Source organism: Somniosus microcephalus, chromosome 30, assembly GCF_052327205.1.
Source record: "Somniosus microcephalus isolate GS21.2 chromosome 30, FLI_Smic_1.0, whole genome shotgun sequence".
Taxonomy (NCBI): Eukaryota; Metazoa; Chordata; class Chondrichthyes; order Squaliformes; family Somniosidae; genus Somniosus; species Somniosus microcephalus.
The window spans coordinates 6,270,369-6,289,672 of NC_141016.1; the positions used below are offsets into that span (position 1 = coordinate 6,270,369).

The window sequence follows — 19,304 nt, forward strand, 5'->3', positions numbered from 1 at the left end:
TAGAGTTTAGAAGAATGAGAGGGGATCTCATTGAAACTTATAAAATTCTAACAGGACTAGACAGACTAGATGCAGGAAGGATGTTCCCGATGGCGGGGGAGTCCAGAACCAGGGCTCACAGTCTAAGGATAAGGGGTAAGCCATTTAGGACAGAGATGAGGAAGAATTTCTTCACCCAGAGAGTGGTGAACCTGTGGAATTCTCTACCACAGAAGGCAGTTGAGGCCAATTCATTAAATATATTCAAGAAGGAGTTAGATATATTTCTTAAGGCTAAAGGGATCAAGGGATATGGGGAGAAAGTAGGGACCGGGTACTGAATTTGGATGATCAGCCATGATCACATTAAATGGCGGAGCAGACTCGAGGGACCGAATGGCCTACTCCTGCTCCTATCTTCTATGTTTCTATGTTGACGTTGTGAAAGATGCTATATAAAGGCAAGTTCTGTCTTTCTAACGCACGCACACACGAAGAGCGGCTCTGAATGTTTTGCCCGCCCCGTCCCCACTACGTCACTGATGGCGACACATTCCTAAGAATTGGTCTTTTTTTTAAGGCATTTGTTGTGGTGACTTTGGGGATTTCCTGCAGATTCCTGTTGTGACTGCTAAATAAACACATGTTCCCAGACAGCCAGACAGATAGAGGGAGGGAGGGCGGAGAGAAAGGGCACGACCTCTTGCAGCAATGGCAGGAGATTGCAGACGGGCATCATCAACACTACATGGACTGCTGGATCCACTGACAGGACCAGACACCGATTATAAGGCAAATCACCACCTGTTTCATCTCTGAATGTTGTTTGCAGAGTGTTTACCAGCTCCCTCTCAATGGGCGCCCTGTAAACTAATAGATTAGCCTACTTAAAGCTGCAAGAACTAACATTTCCATCAGATGATGGGACCCTACCTGACCAAAGCCTTTGCGTAAATAACAACAACTTGCGTTTGTCTCCTTCAATGTTGAGAAAAAGTCGCCCAGGGTGCTTCGCGGAGGCATAGGAAGAAAAACGGAGGTTGAGGCAAAGAAGGAGATATGAGGAGGGGTGACTGGGTCGTAGAGGTGGGTTTTAACGAGGCTCTTAAAGGAGAGGTGGAGGGGTTTAGAGAATGAATTCCAGAGCGTGGGGGGGCTTTGGTGGCGAAAGGCACGACGCCAATGGTGGGGCAAAGGGAGGGGGGAGAGATGCACAAGAGGCCAGAGTCAGAGGGATAAAGAGGAGGGCCGAGAAAGAACTCGCATTTCTATCGCACCTTTCATAAGCTCAGGACGTCCCAAAGCACTTCACAGCCAATTAAGTACTTTTTTTTAAGCGTAGTCGCTGTTATAATGTGGAAAACATGGCAGCCAATTAGTGCAAAGCATGATCCCACACACAGCAATGAAATAACGACAAAATAATCTATTTTAGCGATGTTAGTTGAGGGATAAATGTTGACCAGGACACCGGGGAGAACTCCCCTTGCTCTTCTTTGAAATAGCGCCGTGGGATCTTTTACATCCACCACAGAGGACGGATGGGGCCTTGGTTTAACATCTCATCCTAAAGTGGTGTTCCACCAGGATCAGTGCTGGGACCACTGTTGTTCACAATTTATATTAATGATTTAGACTTTGGAATCAAAAACACAATTTCTACATTTGCGGATGATACCAAATTGGAGGGGATAGTCAATACTGAGGAGGACTGCAACAAATTACAGGACGACATTAATAAACTTGCAGAATGGGCATATAATTGGCAAATGAATTTCAACACAGATAAATGTGAGGTATTACATTTTGGTAGGAAGAATAAGGAGGTCACTTATTACTTGGAGGGTGTGAGTCTGGGTGGGGTAGAGGAACAAAGGGATCTCGGAGTACAAATACACAAATCACTAAAAGTAGCGACACAGGTTAGAAAGGCCATAAAACAAGCAAACCAAGCACTAGGGTTTATTTCTAGAGGGATAGAATTGAAAAGTAGGGAAGTTATACTAAACTTGTATCGAACCTTGGTTAGACCACACCTGGAGCACTGCGTGCAGTTCTGGTCGCCATATTATAAAAAGGATATCGAGGCACTGGAGAGGGTGCAGAGAAGATTTACCAGGATGATACCAGCAATGCGAGGGTTTACATATCAGGAAAGGATGAACAGGCTGGGTCTCTTTTCTCTTGAAAAAAGGCTGAGGGGTGACCTAATAAAGGTCTTTAAAATTATGAAAGGTTTTGATAGAGTGGATACAGAGAGAGAATGTTTCCACTTGTGGGGAAGAGCATAACTAGAGGTCATCAATATAAGATAGTCACCAAAAAACCCAAAAGAAAGTCCTTTACCCAGAGAGTGGTGAGAATGTGGAACTCGCTACCACAGGGAGTGGTTGAGGTGAATAGTATGGATGCATTTAAGGGGAGGCTAGAGGGAGAAGGGAATAGAGGGTTATGCTGATAGATTTAGATGAGGAAAGACGGGAGGAGGCTCGAGTGGAGCATAAATGCCGGCGTGGACTGGTTGGGCCGAATGGCCAGTTTCTGTATAAAGACAGCACCTCTGACAGTGCAGCACTCCACTGGGAGTGTTAGCATGGATTTTGTGCTTGAGTCGCCGGAGTGGGACTTGAACCCACAATCTTTTGACTCAGAGGTGAGAGTGCTACCCACTGAGCCACAGCTGACACCCTTTGGGCTGAAGGATGAGAATTTTAAACTTGAGGCACTGGGGACCAGAAGTGAGCACTCAGGTGGCTGGGGCTTTGTGCAGGGCAGCAGAGTTTTGGATGAGCTGAGGTTTGCGGAGAGTGGTGGATGGCAGGCCAGCCAGGGGAGCGTTGGAATAGTCGAGTCTGGAGGTGACAAATGCGACGGAGGAGGATCTCAACGGTGAGAGACTGGCTCGCTTTATATTCTCATCTCCTGAAGACCCTGAATCCCACTGAACTATTCTCCCAACCCCTACAGTCCCGCAGCCAACTGGCTGCTCTACATGGGTGAGCGCAGGCAGTGAATGTCAGCAGGCTGTTCGACCAAGGTTGACATCACCTCCGTCCTGTTCTCGCCTGATGGGAAGCTTGGCTGGTTTCCCGACCTCTCCCCTCACTAGCCCGTGGTGCCCTGACTGCTGCACCTGTCTGAGACGTGGGCCTTTATGGACTGCACTGACTCACTAAACCAGGGGGGGACACTGGCCTGCGTGTATACTGCACTAACCTACAGCCCCGCCAGCACTGGCACCTCTGGCCATTGTATCAACAGAGACCCAAGGGGCCACCAGCGACCATAAACCGATTGGTGCCAGTGGAGTTGGGCACTGCACAAGTGCCGTTATGCTCTGGCCTCAAGAGATGTGAGCTCCCAGCCGCCTGTGGAATCTGAATATGACGTTCCCCAACGACTTGTCCAAGTTCACACCTCTAAACGCTATCCAACGTCAGTGTGTGTGTGTGTGGACATCACAGTCGAATAGCCTGTGATAGCCGGCACCAGCCCAGTCAAGGCTCGCTCTTCAATAATGGCCCGCTTGAGCGATTAGCCAAAGGCCGCTGCTCCCCCCAGCGAGAATCAACTCCTTCAGGGGATAAGGGGAGGAAGTTGCCAAGAAAGAAAAGATTATGTGTGTGTGTTTGTGTGTTCCTTTAGAATTTATTTAAAATTCGGCTGGTTCTGCAAAATTGTTCTCCATTTTGATAGTTTCCGTAACTCTATCTGGACACAGAGAGAAGACATGTTCACTGCCGGGCAGAGTTGTATAGAACCCACAGCACAGAAACAGGCCATTTGGCCCAACTGGCCTGTGTTGGTATTTATCCTCCACATGAGCCTCCTCCCACCCGGCTTACCATATGGTTCTTCTGTAGTGTATAACCCTTATAGCACAGAAAGAGGCCATTCAGCCCATCGTGGCTGTGGCGGCCCTTTGAAAGAGCCACAGCCTAGATTTTGTGCTCGTCCCTTGACTGGGACTTAAACCCACAACCCTCTGACTCAAAAGCAAGCGTGCTACCCACAGCTTACCCCTTAATAGATTCAGCCTGACACCGTTAACCCAATGGCACTCTATCTCACAATGCAGTCGAGTGCCAGCATGGGACTGCCCTCTCCAAACCCCTCCACCCCGCTCTCCTCCTTTAAGCCCCTCGTTGACCATGCATGTGGTTAATGTCAGGTGAGGGCAGGATTGGGCTCCGCCATGATGCCCCCCTCGGTTGATAGTCAGACAACATTCCATGTCAAAGTTCACGTGGGAATAATGGCCACTTGGGCAAGGGGTCAAAGGTTGTTACCTGGTGCTCATAAAACGATGGTGGAATATAAGAAAAAAGGTGCAAAATTGAGCTTAAAGAAGGGCAAACCGCCAGTTCCTTTAAGTTCCCTTTGTTTTTCACCCAGTGTGAGTCGGGCAGTGAAAAATACAAATAAATTCAAAGGTGACCAACAGCGGATCAACCTCATAATTGGCGTCACCCCTCCCCCGTCCCCTCAGAGCGTTTGACTATTCCAACGCACTCCTGGCTGGCCTCCCACATTCCACCCTACATAAACTTGAGGTCATCCAAAACTTGTCTGCCCGTGTCCTCACTCGCACCAAGTCCCGTTCGCCCATCCCCCTGTGCTCGCTGACCTACATTGGCTCCCAGTTAAGCAACGCCTCGATTTCAAAATTCTCATCCTTGTTTTTAAATCCCTCCATGGCCTCGCCCCTCCCTATCTCTGTAATCTCCTTCAGCCCTACAACCCCCCGAGATCACTGCGCTCCTCTAAATCTGCCCTCTTGAGCATCCCCGATTATAATCACTCAACCATTGGTGGCCGTGCCTTCTGTTGCCGAGGCCCTAAGCTCTGGAATTCCCTCCCTAAACCTCTCCGCCTCGCTACCTCTCTTTCCTTCTTTGAGATGCTCCTTAAAACCTACCTCTTTGACCAAGCTTTTGGTCACCTGCCTAATTTCTCCTTATTGGCTCAGTGTCAAATTTTTTGTCTTGTAGCACTCCTGTGAAACATAGAAATATAGAAGATAGGAGCAGGAGTAGGCCATTCGGCCCCTCGAGCCTGCTCCGCCATTCAATGAGATCATGGCTGATCATCCAAACTCAGTACCCTGTCCCTGCCTTCTCCCCACATCCCTTGATCCCCTTAGCCTTAAGAAATATATCTAACTCCTTCTTGAATATATTTAATGAATTGGCCTCAACTGCCTTCTGTGGTAGAGAATTCCACGGGTTCACCACTCTCTGGGTGAAGAAATTCCTCATCTCTGTCCTAAATGGCTTACCCCTTATCCTTAGACTGTGACCCCAAGGTCTGGACTCCCCCGCCATCAGGAACATCCTTCCTGCATCTAGTCTGTCTAGTCCTGTTAGAATTTTATAAGTTTCAATGAGATCCCCTCTCAGTCTTCTAAACTCTAGCGAATATAAGCCTAATCGACCCAATCTCTCTTCATACGTCATTGAGTGAAGCGCCTTGAGACATTTTACTACGTTAAAGGCGCTATATAAATACAAGTTGTTGTTGTTGTTTTTCAACGCTGCGCAAATGCCAATTATTGCTCGCGGTTTGTCATGTGAAAGGTTCCTGATCTCCGCGTTGTCACGGGGAGGGGCAGGAGATCGGGAGGAAGGCAGTGAGCAAAGCGCGGACTCACCTTCCCCCCGCAATGCAACCTGGGTGAGGTGGGGTGAGGGAACAGTGCAGCCTGGTCTCGACACTCACTGCCGGAGGATCTTAGGCGCATGGGGTGAGGGGACAGTGCAGCCTGGTCTCGACACTCAATACAATACAATACAATACAAATCGCTTTATTGGCATGATAAGGTACATCTTATGTTGCCAAAGCATCAAAATACATTTATGGTTGAACACATAAACGCGGTTCCATTCATACAGTGTATAAACAGGTATATCCCTGAGTTTATAAATATATTTTCGCCTTGTTTATATATACTCTTGTCTTAGTTTACTGGTTGTCCCTCTGTTCATGGCAGGCTGTAACATAGTGTGCCGCCAGTGTTACACAGCTTCTCTCCTCCCCCAGTAGGAATGGGAGTTTTTGGTTGTCAGTCAGATTTCTGAATTCAGGGCATATTTGTGAGAATTTTTGATAGAAATTCTCTCTGATGCCCTGATATTTTCCACAGGCTGTGAGGAAGTGCATCTCTGTCTCAACTACTCCCTGACTGCAGTGAGAGCATATCCTGTCTTCTCTTGGCAGCCTGTGTCTGCCTTTTTCGATCGCTAGGCTATGTTCGCTAAGTCTGTACCTTGTCAAGGTTCTTCTCAGTTTGTTATCCTTTACCATGGTCAGGTAATCAGCTATGTTGTATTGTCTGTTTAGGGCCAAGTAGCAATTGAGTTTGCTTTGGGTTTTTGTTGTTTCTGCCCAATATGACAGATATTTTTCCTTTTGCTTAGCGACGATTGTGTTGGGTCGAATTCTTTGTGTTACCCTGTCACTGTCCTGGGGCTGGTTATTGTTAGTATTGTTATTAGTTACTTTATTGAGTCCCAGGACTAGTTGACTGAGGGTATTCTTCTTTATGGTCAGCTCTTGGCATTTCAGGGCGTTGTAGTGATAGCATTGGGGGTTGCTCATTTGTAGGTGATTCCAAAATTTGGTGGCTCTTTTTTGGATAGTGATTATTAATGGGTATTGGCCTAGTTCCGCCCTGCATGCGTTGTTTACTGTTTTCCTTTGAGTCCGGAGGATACTTTTACAGAATTCCGCATGTAGGATCTCAATTGGGTGTTTGTCCCATTTTGCAAAATCTTGTTGTGTTAGTGGTCCCCAGACCTCACTGCCATAGAGTGCAATTGGTTCAATTACTGATTTGAAAATTTTGAGCCAAATGCTAATTGGGATTTCTATTTGGATTGATTTTTTGATGGCATAGAAAGCCCTTCTTGCTTTCTCTTTCAGTTCATTCACAGCCGGAGGATCTTAGGTGCATGGGGTGAGGGGACAGTGCAGCCTGGTCTCGACACTCACTGCCGGAGGATCTTAGGCGCATGGGGTGAGGGGACAGTGCAGCCTGGTCTCGACACTCACTGCCGGAGGATCTTAGGCGCATGGTGTGAGGGGACAGTGCAGCCTGGTGTCGACACTCACTGCCGGAGGATCTTAGGCGCATGGGGTGAGGGGACAGTGCAGTCTGGTCTCGACACTCACTGCCGGAGCATCTTAGGCGCATGGGGTGAGGGGACAGTGCAGCCTGGTCTTGACACTCACTTCCCGAGCATCTTAGGCGCATGGGGTGAGGGGACAGTGCAGCCTGGTCTCGACACTCACTGCCGGAGGATCTTAGGCGCATGGGGTGAGGGGACAGTGCAGCCTGGTCTCAACACTCACTGCCGGAGGATCTTAGGCGCATGGGGTGAGGGGACAGTGCAGCCTGGTCTCAACACTCACTGCCGGAGGATCTTAGGCGCCGACGTCGCAGCAGATCCGAACCAAGGGCACGAGTTGTTTGAGAAGAGCCAAGACGGTCAGAAAAAATATTCTTTCAATTGAGTAATAATGAAACTGGGAGTGAGACAGGCTTCCGTCTCGTTTTGTTTCAGCATCAATCTCAGCGTCAAGGTGGAGTGAGCATCCAGGGAGAACTTGTTTTTGCCCATAGGATAATTTCACCCAGTGTTAAAACCCTACCCGAAACCAGTGGGTGCCGGGGGGACTGGAGTGCATCATCACCCCGGCCAATGTGATTTTAATTTAATTTGATAAGTTTAAAAAATAAATTTAAGTTTTTTAAGTTTCTTTACAGTCCATTTGTTCGGCCGGGAGAGCGGGAGGCTCCACTCGGCGATGCAGAGAGCTCTGTGGATGGAGAAGAATGTCAACCAGAGTCTGCTGGATCTGCATAAACCCTCCACTGGGAGCGCCGACCCTCATCTGTGTGAATTCCTGGGGACCCACTATCTGGATGAACAAGTGAAGATGATCAAGAAGCTTGGAGATCACATCACCAACTTGAAGAGACGGGGACCCCTGCCTTGCAGGGAATGATGGCTTGTGACTTTGTACAAAGAGCTGAGCCCGAGCTCATTAACTGTAAATAAAATGTTCAAATTTTAAATAAAATAAAACCCTAACCCTAATCCAACCCAAGTGCGCACACAGTGGGGTTTCAGTCTGACGTTTGATGTGTTAGTTTACAAACTGCAAGATACGGCACCCCATCAACAGAACAGTTTAAATTAACTGAGGGGTGGGATAAAAAAGCAACTTGCATGACAAGTGATCATAGAATGATACCGAACAGGAGGCCATTTGGCCCATCGTGCCTGTGCCAGCTCTTTGAACAAGCTCTCCAATTAGTCCTAGTTCCCCCTGCTCTTTCCCCATAGCCCTTGCAAATTTTCCCCCCTCAAGTATGGCCCAAATGGCCTCGATCTGTGCTAGAATTCTATCCTGAGATCTTCTTCCATGTGGTAGTACCAATGCAAGTCAGATATCCAGGCCAAAGCTTGCGGTGTAACAACGTGAATATCTTGTAGGCTGCCTGCGAATTTCCTCTGAGGGCAGTGCTCAATGATATGCTCCAGGGTCTGACCAGGAGCTCCACAGTCGCATGATGGGGATGCTTTAATCTTCCATCTATGGAGAAGCTGGCAGCATCTACCATGACCCATTCTGAGGCGGTTGATGGTTGTCCACTGTTTGCGAGGAAGGTTTGATCCTTCAGGTTGTAGTGTGGGGTCCTCTATAACGAATCAATTCCGTATGCCGCAGTTTTTCCAAGCATACTGAGATATGGAACCAAGGCAGGTAAATGAAGTTGAGGTACAGATCAGCCACGATCTAATTGAATGGCGGAACAGGACCGAGGGGCTGAACGGCCACCTCCTGTTCCTCAAGTACAGATCATATCTCAATTTATTGACATACAGCGGTTCACTCAGCACAGTAAAGACATTTTTATGTCACATTTATTCAGCGTTTATATAAAAATATATCATTTTGTATTCTATATATTGCATTTAATTATTTACTTTACACAATTTTTTTTAAATGGAAAAGTCATCTGTCTGTTCTCGGTTGTGGGGCTCGGACAGTTTTTTCGCTCAGTGACACCCGCACTCCTCCACGATCATGTCCTTGTGATGACTCAACACCACCTCCCAGTCCTTGTAGTAGAGCATGGACAAGGGGCTCATCTTAACCGGCACACAGGACGTGCAGGGCACGCGTTCCGGGTGGAAGGATTTCAGCAAACTCTGCAAAAACAGAAATAGCGAGCGAGAGAGATCAGCACAAGTTACTTCAGCAGCGAGGGCACAACCTCGAAAGGCAGCAACGACAACTTGATCATTTTTTTTTTCGAGGGAGAGATAATGAAATAACCCGAGAAGACATCTCCTTAGAGCAGAAAAAGGTTACGGGAAGATTTAACAGAGGTGTTCAAAAGTTATGAAGGGGTTTTGCTAAGAGTAGATAGGGAGAGATTGGTTCCACTGGCTGGAGGGTCAGTAACCAGAGGACACAGATTGAAGATAATTGGCAAAAGAACCAGAGGGGACGTGAAGAGAATTTGTTTTACGCAGCGAGTTGTTGTGATCTGGACTGCGCTGCCTGAAAGGGCGGCGGAAGCAGATTCAATGGTAACTTTCAAAAGGGAATTGGATAAATACTTGAAGAGGAAAAATTTGCAGGGCAATGGGGAAAGAGCAGGGGGGAGTGGGACTAATTGGAGAGCTCATTCAAAGAGCCGGCACAGGCGCGATGGGCCGAATGGCTTCCTTCTGTGCTGTAAGAAGACGACGACAATTCTGTGATTCACAGGTAATAAGGGAACGTGACAGCGAGCAGGGAAAGGGGAGATTCGGAGGCGTGTCCAGAAGTGTGGTTGAAGAGATGAGTTTTGAGAAGCTTTTTAAAGGAGGAGCGAGGGGTGTGGATTGGGGTGGTGTGAGGGGGTGAAGAGGTTTAGCGATGAATCCTAGTGAAGGGATCGAAGATGTGGACGACCAGTGTTGGGGTAAAGGGATGGCGGGGATGCACAAAAGGCCAGAGTGATTTGATCGGAGTGTTCGGAAGGATTGTAGGGCTACAGAAGACTCTTGAAACGGCGGGGCTGGGCCGTGGAGGGATTTGAAGATGAGGACGAGGATTTAAAATTCATTGCGTTGGGGGACAATGTAGGACAGCGAGTACAGGGGGCAAAGGGCAAGCGGGACTTTGTGTGGGACAAGACTCGAGTTTGGGACAAGCTGGGAGTTTATGGAGGGTGAAGGACAGGAGACTGGCCAAGAGCGCATTGGAGTAGCCAGGCCTAGAGTGAGAAAGGCAGCTCAGTACAAGGGCTTCACTGGTGAAGGGGCTGAGGTTGGGGAGGAGGCAGCAATGCTGCTGTGGTGATCTCTGAGAAGATTATAAAATATTAAATGGGGCAGATAGGATAGGCCCGGGATATTATTTCAAAATAAAGCTGCTTTGATACTGAATTTCACTTCTGATTCTGGGAGACTGGTGTCGGCTGGACTGTTTACACATCTGATTCCAGCTCCCTTATTTTTTTTAAATTCATTTTCGGGATGTGGGCGTCGCTGGTGAGGCCAGCATTTATTGCCCGTCCAAAACTGCCTTTGAGAAGGTGGTGGTGAGCTGCCTTCTTGAACCGCTGCAGTCCGTGTGGTGAAGGTGCTCCCACAGTGCTGTTAGGGAGGGAGTTCCAGGATTTTGACCCAGCGACGATGAAGGATCGGCCGATATAGTTCCTATTCAGGATGGTGTGTGACTTGGAGGGGAACTTGGAGGTGGTGGTGTTCCCCTGCGCCTGCTGCCCTTGTCCTTCTAGTTGGTGGAGGCCGCGGGTTTGGGAGGTGCTGCCAAAGAAGCCTTGGTGAGTTGCTGCAGTGCATCTTGTAGATGGTACACACTGCAGCCACGGTGCGCCGGTGATGGAGGGAGTGAATGTTTAAGGTGGTGGATGGGGTGCTAATCAAGCGGGCTGCTTTGTCCTGGATGGTGTTGAGCTTCTTGAGTGTTGTTGGAGCTGCACTCATCCATGCAAGTGGAATCATAGATCCAGTTTCTCACTTGCCTATGGGTCTACGCCAGGATCAGGGAGCTAGATCTAGGAGTCCGAACTAAAATGGTTCCTGTGTGAACCCATCTGGAGTGCAGGACTAGGGGACTTAGAACTAAATTAGTGGAGCAATGGTTCTAACACAAGGATTAGGGAAGACTTGGTCATTGCAAGAGTGGCGAATGTTTGGAATAATCTGCCAGGTGGGAATGTTTGCAATTAGGCCGTATATATTGATGGGAGAGCGAGGGAACTTCAATGGGCCGAATGGCCTCTTCCCTTCCTTGACTTTTCTCACAGCATCAGTTAGAACCTCGACATTCCTTTTGGAGCAGCAGATAGAGAATCAGTGAATCAATATCAGTAGGAAACTTGGTACCACATTACAAGACGGCAGCACGGAGATGCAGCTCTAACCAAACCAAACTCCCACATTATTGGGAGCAAATCTTTTACTGTTATTCATTCTCGGGATGTGGGCATCGCTGGCAAGGCCAGCATTTATTGCCCATCTCCTGAGATGATGGTGGTGGTGGTGGGCCTTCTTATTGAACCGCTAGTCGCGGTTTGATACAACTGGGTGACATGCTCGGCCACTTCAGAGGGCAGTTAAGAGTCAACCACACTGGTGTGGGACTGGAGTCACATATAGGCCAGACTGGGTAAGGACGGCAGGGTTCCTTTCCTAAAGGACGTGAGTGAACCAGTTGGGTTATTAATCTAAGGGCTGATCTGAAGAGCCCTGACCGCTCTTGCCCATCGTTGGGTTCTTACTGGGTGTTTGGTTGGAAAACTATGGCAGCACCAGCTGGCAGCTAGCCTGCCTCCTCGCCAACACGGTGAAATCGGCCCTCGCAAACAGTCAGCTTTGCACACACCAGCATGCTTTGAGCGCAAGAACGTTCAATGATAGAAGTGACAGGAAGCCCCCTCTACCTCGCCTGTCAACAGACCCCAAACTCCGGAGCTACAGCAAGCGACCTGGACTCACAGTAAAGGCCTCGAGCGTTTCACATGGAGAAACGGACGGTGTGAGGAGATGGAGGCAAGGTGAGCGAAAGCACAATTCAAGGGACAGGTTTTGGCGAGGTCCATCATTAAAAGAGGAGAGAGAGAGAGAGAGAAAGGCAGAAGGGTTTCGGGAGGGAGTTTAAGAGAGTCAAACAAAGGCAGATTTGGTTTATAACCTTTTGGGCAGCCTGAGTGAGTTATCTTGTCCGAGCTCGGCAGTCTCCAGAGATCTCGACATGGTTGGCTTTTGAATCAAGTTTTTGCAAAGTCGATTCCACCTCTAATGGGGATGTGGGAGACTCAGAAATAGAGCATTGAGTCCATAGATTGTGTGGGGGAGCACGGGCCGGAGGGGGCAGTGAATGTAAAGCATCAAAATAGTAAGAGAAACATGAGGAAGAGGGATTGTGGGGAAGTAAGAGCACCGTGGGAACACCTTCACCACATGGACTGCAGCAGTTCAAGAAGGCGGCTCACCACCACCTTGTCAAGGGCAATTAGGGATGGGCACTAAATGCTGGCTTTGCCAGCGACGCCCACATCCCGTGAATGAATAAAAAGAGGTATTCATTTTTACTTTTCATTTAAAAACATTTTCAAAGTAATAAATAAAAACCGAAAATGCTGGAAAGACTCAGCAGGTCAGGCAGCATCCGTGGAGAGAGAAACAGAGTTAACGTTTCAGGTCGATGACCCATCATCAGAACTGGAAAAAGTTGGAGCTGTAACAGGTTTTTAAGCCAGCCCCTACACTTGCATAAAACCCTGTTACATCTCCAACTTTTTCCAGTTCTGACGAAGGGTCATCGACCCGAAACGTTAACCCTGTTTCTCTCTCCACAGATGCTGTCCGACCTGCTGAATATTCCCAGTATTTTCTGTTCTTAGTTCAGATTTCCAGCATCCGCAGTACGCTTTTGTTCAAAGTAATAAAGTTATTTCTGACATTTATTCCAGTGATATTTGTGTCAGTTTCAGTTTTACAATGGGTGAGCTGAAAATTTAAAGGGGTTCATGTTAATTTTGGCCGTTAGTGTAAAGTGGGCGATATCGGATTAGACACCTCAGGAGAGATGTATAATGGGCGGCTGATACGACATTGCCCATTTTACACTGTCACCCAAAGTCACAATGACCCCCACAAGGGACCTCCTTCCTGATTCTTCCGGACAAATTGCCCTCACGGTGAAGTGAGGGAACATGCTACTGCTCACCTGCATGTACGCATGGTTGGTTGGCATGTAAGTCTCGTCCACCGGTGATGGGCATTCCCCGCCACATCTGTAGGCATTGAAGGTTTTGGGATAAATGACCCATTGTCCCCAGCCGATGTGGTCAAAGTTCACCTCCATGTCCATCCGACGACACAGGGACTGGTCTCTCCTCAACACCAAAGAGCTGTTGCCCATGTTGAGTCTTTCCTTCCTGTTCCTCTTGTGCCTCTTGCTGTTGGTGTCCTCGTTGCCCTTGGCAGCCGGTTGGAACTTTGACTGTTCCACGGTCCTCAGGAGGGTGGAGTAGGCCCCTCCTGCCTCCGAGCCATTCCTCTTGAAGAACACCACCATCATGATCTGGTTGGCGCTCCTGAGAGGAGGCTTGCCCCAACTGCCCGCCAGTGCCGGCCTGGCAAACCTCTCCCGTGGGCGCTGCCGGCGCTCCTCGCTTTCCTGGCAGTCTTCGGTGGGAGGCTGGTGAAGATCCTGCTGCCCGGGCGCCTCATGCGGAGGAAACTCCCGGCTCAGCCAGCTGTTGAGGAGGCCGGTGATGTTGAAGACTGTCCAGCCCGATCTGGCGGTGGAAGGGTTCGCGGTGAAGGAGCCAAGAGCCAAGTGATCGTGGCACGTCCTGGTGCCGTTGCATTTGTAGCCATGGCTGTGGTTGAGGACAACTGTGGTGTTGTGACAGGCAGAGAACAGGGGCAGACGGATTCTGAGCTCCGCAAACTGCACGGTGTCATGGGCAGCAATGGAGGTCACGTCGAAATCGATACTCCAACTGTCTCCACTGTGATTCCAACCTGAAAGAGGTAGAGTTATAAGAGTTAGAGAAACTTAAGTTGACCATTCAGCCCAGTGTGCCTGCGCTGGCTCTTTGAAAGAGCAGTCATGCTAAGCCCCATAGCCCATTTTTTTGTCCATCGCCATGTAAGTTCCACAAGTAGATAAAAGAATTACTCAACGAAAATAGACCAAGCTCGATCTAGTTCACCTTCTACAATCCTGCTAGTGGCATGATACGACAATGGCGTCATTGACTTACTCATGGCGATCAACCTCCATCAATTAGTCTGCAACAGAAACCCTCAGTGGTGGAGAGCTTTGGGATCCAGAGGTCCAGAGTCACTTGTTCCTCCCAAGCTCCGCCGCGATGCCCCCCTCGGTTGATGGTCATAGGGACAGCCAACATTCCGTGTCAAAGTTCACGTGTGAATAATTGCCACTTGGGCAAGGGGTCAAGGGTTGCCCGGTGCGCATAAAGCCCAACGATGGAGGAAGATAAGAAAATAGAAACAAAATTGAGCTTAAAGAAGGGCAAATGGCCGGCTCCTTCAAGTTCCCTCTGCTGTGTTTCACCCACTGAGTCAGGCAGTAAAAAATTACAAATGAATTCAAAGATGTTAAAGATCAGAGCGCCATTCAGGAGAAATACCAATTGACTAGAAATCTGTGCTATTTCTTAAATGAGCATCTGTTTGAAGTTTGGGCTCTGCCTGGGGTTTAGGGGGTTAAATTGTGAGGACAGGTTGCATACACTAGGCTTGTATTCCCGAGTTTAGAAAATTGAGGGCTGTGATCTGATCGAGGTGTTTAAAATGTTAAAAGGGTTCGAGAGGGTAGATACGGAGAAACTATTTCCTCTGGTGGGGGAATCCAGAGCGAGGGGACATAACCTTAAAATTAGAGCCAGGCTTTTTAGGAGTGAAATCAGGAAGCAATTCTTCACACAAAGGGCAGTAGGAATCAGGAACCCTCTCCCCCAAAAGGCTGTGGGTCCTGGGGCAGAATTGGAGCTTAAGACTGAGGTCGATAGATTTTTGTTGGGTAAGAGTATCAAGGGTAATGGAACCAAGGCGAGTAGATGGAGTTAAGATCAGTCATGACCTGAATGGTGGAACAATCTCGAGGGGCTGAATGGCCTCCTCCTGTTCCTATATGTGGCAGCACGGTGGCATAGTGGTTAGCACTGTTGCCTCACAGCGCCAGGGACCCGGGTTCAAATCCGGCCTCGGGTGACTGTCTGTGTGGAGTTTGCACATTCTCCCCGTGTTTGCGTGGGTTTTCTCCGGGTGCTCCGGTTTCCTCCCACAGTCCAAAGACGTGCGGGTTAGGTTGATTGGCCATGATAAAAAAATTGACCCTTAGTGTTAGGGGGGATTAAATACGTGGGGTTACGGGGATAGGGCTTGGGTGGGATGGCTGTCGGTGTAGGGACCGGGTGCTAGGGTTTGGATGATCAGCCATGATCTCGTTGAATGGCGGAGCAGGCTCGAAGGGCCGAATGGCCTACTCCTGCTCCTATCTTCTATGTTTCTATGTTTCTATATTCAGCTCCGGTGCCATTCTCACTGTTAAAAGTATTTCAACTGTTTTGAAAATGAGTTGGAGTGGTGTGTCAGATTTATACTGGTGCTGCCATTATCTCGACTGACACTCCGGTGCAGTGCTGAGGGAGCATTGCACTGTCGGAGGGCCAGTACTGAGGGAGCTCCGCACTGTTGGTGGGGCAGTACTGAGGGAGCACTGCACTGTCGGTGGGGCAGTACTGAGGGAGCGCCGCACTGTCGGAGGGGTAGTACTGAGGGAGCTCCGCACTGTCGGAGGGGCAGTGCTGAGGGAGCGCCGCACTGTCGGAGGGGCAGTGCTGAGGGAGCACTGCACTGACAGAGGGGCAGTACTGAGGGAGCACTGCACTGACAGAGGGGCAGTACTGAGGGAGCGCCGCACTGACAGAGGGGCAGTACTGAGGGAGCGCCGCACTGACGGAGGGGCAGTACTGAGGGAGCACCGCACTGTCGGAGGGGCAGCACTGAGGGAGCGCCGCACTGTCGGAGGGGCAGTGCTGAGGGAGCGCCGCACTGCCGGAGGGGCAGTGCTGAGGGAGCGCCGCACTGCCGGAGGGGCAGTGCTGAGGGAGCCTCGCACTGCCGGAGGGGCAGTGCTGAGGGAGCACCGCACTGCCGGAGGGGCAGTCCTGAGAGAGTGCTGCACTGTCAGAGGTGCCGTCTTTCAGATGGGATGTTAAAACGAGGCCCTGTCTGCCCTTTCAGGTGGCTGTAAAAGATCCCAGGGCACTATTGGAAGAAGAGCAGGGGGAGTCCTCCCACGTGTCCTGGGTCAATGTTTATCCCTCAACCAACATCACTAAAAACAGATGATCTGGTCATTATCACATTGTTGCTTCAGAATCACAGAAACCCCACAGTGCAGATAGAGGCCATTCGGCCCATCGAGCCTGCACCGACACATATCCCACCCAATCCCCGTAACCCCTACACGAACACATATCCCACTCTATCCCCGTAACCCCACGTATTTAATCCCCCTAACACTAAGGGTCAATTTATCATAGCCAATCAACCTAACCCGCCCATCTTTGGACTGTGGGAGGAAACCGGAGCACCCAGAGGAAACCCACGCAAACACGGGGAGAATGTGCAAACTCCACAGACAGTCACCTGAGGCCAGATTCGAACCCAGGTCCCTGGCGCTGTGAGGCAACAGTGCTAACCACTATGCCACCGTTGCTGTGCACAATTGGCTGCAGGGTTTCCTACATTACAACCACACTTCCAAAAAGTATTTCATTGTCTGTGAAGCACTGTGGGACATTCGGAGGTCGTGAAAGGCGCTATATAAATGCAATTTTTTTCTTCTAAGGCGCCGGTCAGTTCTGAATAATGGCCCTGACGGAACCTCTCCAGAGACACCAACAGATCTGCCGCATGTCTGCAGCCTTTACTACTCCAGTTAGTTCTCTTGGAGAGGGATTTAATCTAAGTCTGGCAGGTCAGAGGGGGACATTACATCCCACCACCGCTGATTGCATATCCGGATTTTATTCGGAGGGGTGGATTTGGGATGTGGCCAAGACGCTGTCGCAGGATCTGCCCCCAATCGGGGCAGGGAAGGGGGTCAGAAATCACAACTGGGGAATACAACCATTGGCTGGTCCCTTCGACCTGAACTCCTGGGGTCAGGTCCGATGTGAGCGAATAGATTCTGCTCCACACGGATGAGGGCCTCTTGTGTTTTGCTGGATGTTCGCCAACAGATGCTGCTGACAGCTCACGGAAGACCGTCCCGAACAGCCCCCCCTCTCCTGCCCATATGTCAAAACATTGGCGGAGTGTGTACTCAACCCTAATGGGAACACCTGTAAAAACATCTGGCCACCTGGGGGATGGGGGCAAAGAGCCCTGTCTGGGATCCCAAGTGAAATTTCACCAGGGTGGGAGCGAATAAGAAAGGAATGAATCGAGACTCACCCCTGGCCATCAGACTGACCACTTGGTCCGCCTCTTGTAGGGCCGCCTGCTCTTGAATCGGGATGCCCCGACTGCTCCTTCCCGTCACCGCCTTGTACAGCTGGATCATGTACAGGGGGTACCCCTGATGGGGGGTATCTCCGTGCCCGGGGCTCGGTGCCCCCTGGCTGCTGGGCTCCGGCTGAGCTTTGCCCTGCATGTGGCGCAGGGAATTGGGTTCCAGTTCCCGGCTTCTCTCCCCACTCGGAGCCCCGAGGACCGGGACACAGAAGAACATCGCCGCCGCGGGCAGAAGCAGGGCGGCCATCTGGGCTCGGGATCCGTGGGTCGCTGTAAGTCCTGGGCGGTGGGGAATGTGCAAGAAACTGAAGTGTGTGGTGTGAGTGATGGGCCTCTTATAGATAAGGACACGGCTTTGATCTCGCCGCCTCTTTAGTTCCTCCTGATACCCACAGACCTAATTTCCTTCTGCTCAATACACACAAGTTCACTGTCCCACAGAAGGAAGGGACCCGCTTCATTTCAGATGAACAGCCCGCCCTGTGATCATCACTTATTTTAAAAAGACTTAATTTTGTTTCAGCCACTGCTTCTGGTTTCAGTCGCAATAAATATGCTAAATGCATGTTCGGGAAAGTAAGAAGTTTGGAGAAATCCTGCCCCAGATGAAATACCAATCAGGAGGGGGACGAAATGCAGCGGAACTGATAAAGTCGACAGTTAAACCGGGACAGTGAGATAGAAATGTTTTTGGAACTTTGTTTTACAAGTAGATCTTAAAACCGTTCTGAGCAGAGGGACTGGGACGAGTTGAAGGGATTTATCTGGTGTGTTTTCAATGAGATTAGGGATTTGTGACAATCACTCCGATCCAAGATATTGTTGAATTGTTTCTGGATAAATTCACTCATTTTTTTTGTAGGGGTGAGGGTGATGTTTTAAACTGGATGTTCCAAACTCCCCCCTCCTGTTTAATCCCTCATTGACCGGGGCAGCAAGCTCTCGAAGGAATCTTGACTTCTTTAATCATTGGGGCGGGACCTCTGAATTTAACAGGCTCATCTCAAACAGTCGCTAATGTCGGGGGATGATCAGATCAGCTTTCTCCAGACGAGATCAGCATTTCAAAAAAAAAAGAGCCGCTCTATTCAGATTCAGCCCACAATCCGTCCCAACTACCCGACCTTATACCACCCACCCACCATCTCCAACCCCGGGAGCCTTGCGATATTATATCATCTCAACAATGATGAATCTAGTCACAAACCTCCCTTCCCCCTAAACAGAGCGGAAATGACCGGCCTGACTCGTTAAGTCAAAATGATTCCTCGTTAAACTAGTAAATTCTCTTGAGTGGATTGAAGGTCCCAGCACAGGCACTGTTTTGGGGGGGGAAAGAGAGATTTGAGGGCAGGTTCTGCCAGCAAGGTGTGAAATTGGGAGTGGAAAACGAACTGCTAATGGCTCAAATACCATCGAGACTTCATTTAATTATCTGCCCATTTCTCTCTGCAACAGGACAGCTGAGGTCAGTTACATTGTAGAATTCCCCTCTCATCAGATCCCCCTCCCCTCCTAAAATCAGGGTCAGGGATTGAATCACAAGCCCCTGGACGCCAGGCGGAGAGTGGAGTTTAAGATCCATTTCGACGCACAAGCTCCAATTATTACCATGAGGACCCTTGATTGAAAGGGGGTCAGTGATGTTGCTGCAGCAGTCAGTGCTCCTCAAGAGGGGGCGGGGCAGCCTGCCTTGTTTCTTTAAATCACCCCCACCCCCCTCTCCAGACGACCAAGGA

General features: G+C 49.6%; 1 protein-coding gene and 1 long non-coding RNA gene across 2 annotated transcripts in view; one reads left to right on the top strand and one right to left on the bottom strand.

Moving 5' to 3' along the window:
- Positions 1-8,084, top strand: part of LOC147097878 (uncharacterized) — a 35,390-nt gene extending 27,306 nt beyond the window's left edge. Inside the window, exon 2 of the long non-coding RNA XR_015074239.1 lies at positions 7,746-8,084. This is a non-coding gene — a long non-coding RNA (uncharacterized LOC147097878). The remainder of the gene's footprint in view (positions 1-7,745) is intronic.
- A 14-nt stretch (positions 8,085-8,098) lies between these two features.
- LOC147097879 (nodal homolog) lies at positions 8,099-18,369 on the bottom strand. The gene is made up of 3 exons (XM_085970919.1): positions 17,506-18,369; positions 13,235-14,037; positions 8,099-9,198 (listed from the first exon to the last, which is right to left on the bottom strand). The coding sequence occupies exons 1-3, from the start codon at positions 17,810-17,812 to the stop codon at positions 9,046-9,048; spliced, it is 1,263 nt and encodes a 420-aa protein (XP_085827045.1). The 5' UTR covers positions 17,813-18,369; the 3' UTR covers positions 8,099-9,045.
- Between the last annotated feature and the right edge of the window lie 935 nt (positions 18,370-19,304).

Excerpts from the sequence above, each read along its gene's own strand:
- LOC147097879 (XM_085970919.1), bottom strand. The coding sequence starts at position 17,812 with ATGGCCGCCCTGCTTCTGCCCGCGGCGGCGATGTTCTTCTGTGTCCCG. Across the intron at positions 14,038-17,505 it reads GGTCAGTCTGATGGCCAGGG|GTTGGAATCACAGTGGAGAC; the intron begins GTGAGTCTCGAT and ends TACCTCTTTCAG. Across the intron at positions 9,199-13,234 it reads CCAACCATGCGTACATGCAG|AGTTTGCTGAAATCCTTCCA; the intron begins GTGAGCAGTAGC and ends CTGTTTTTGCAG.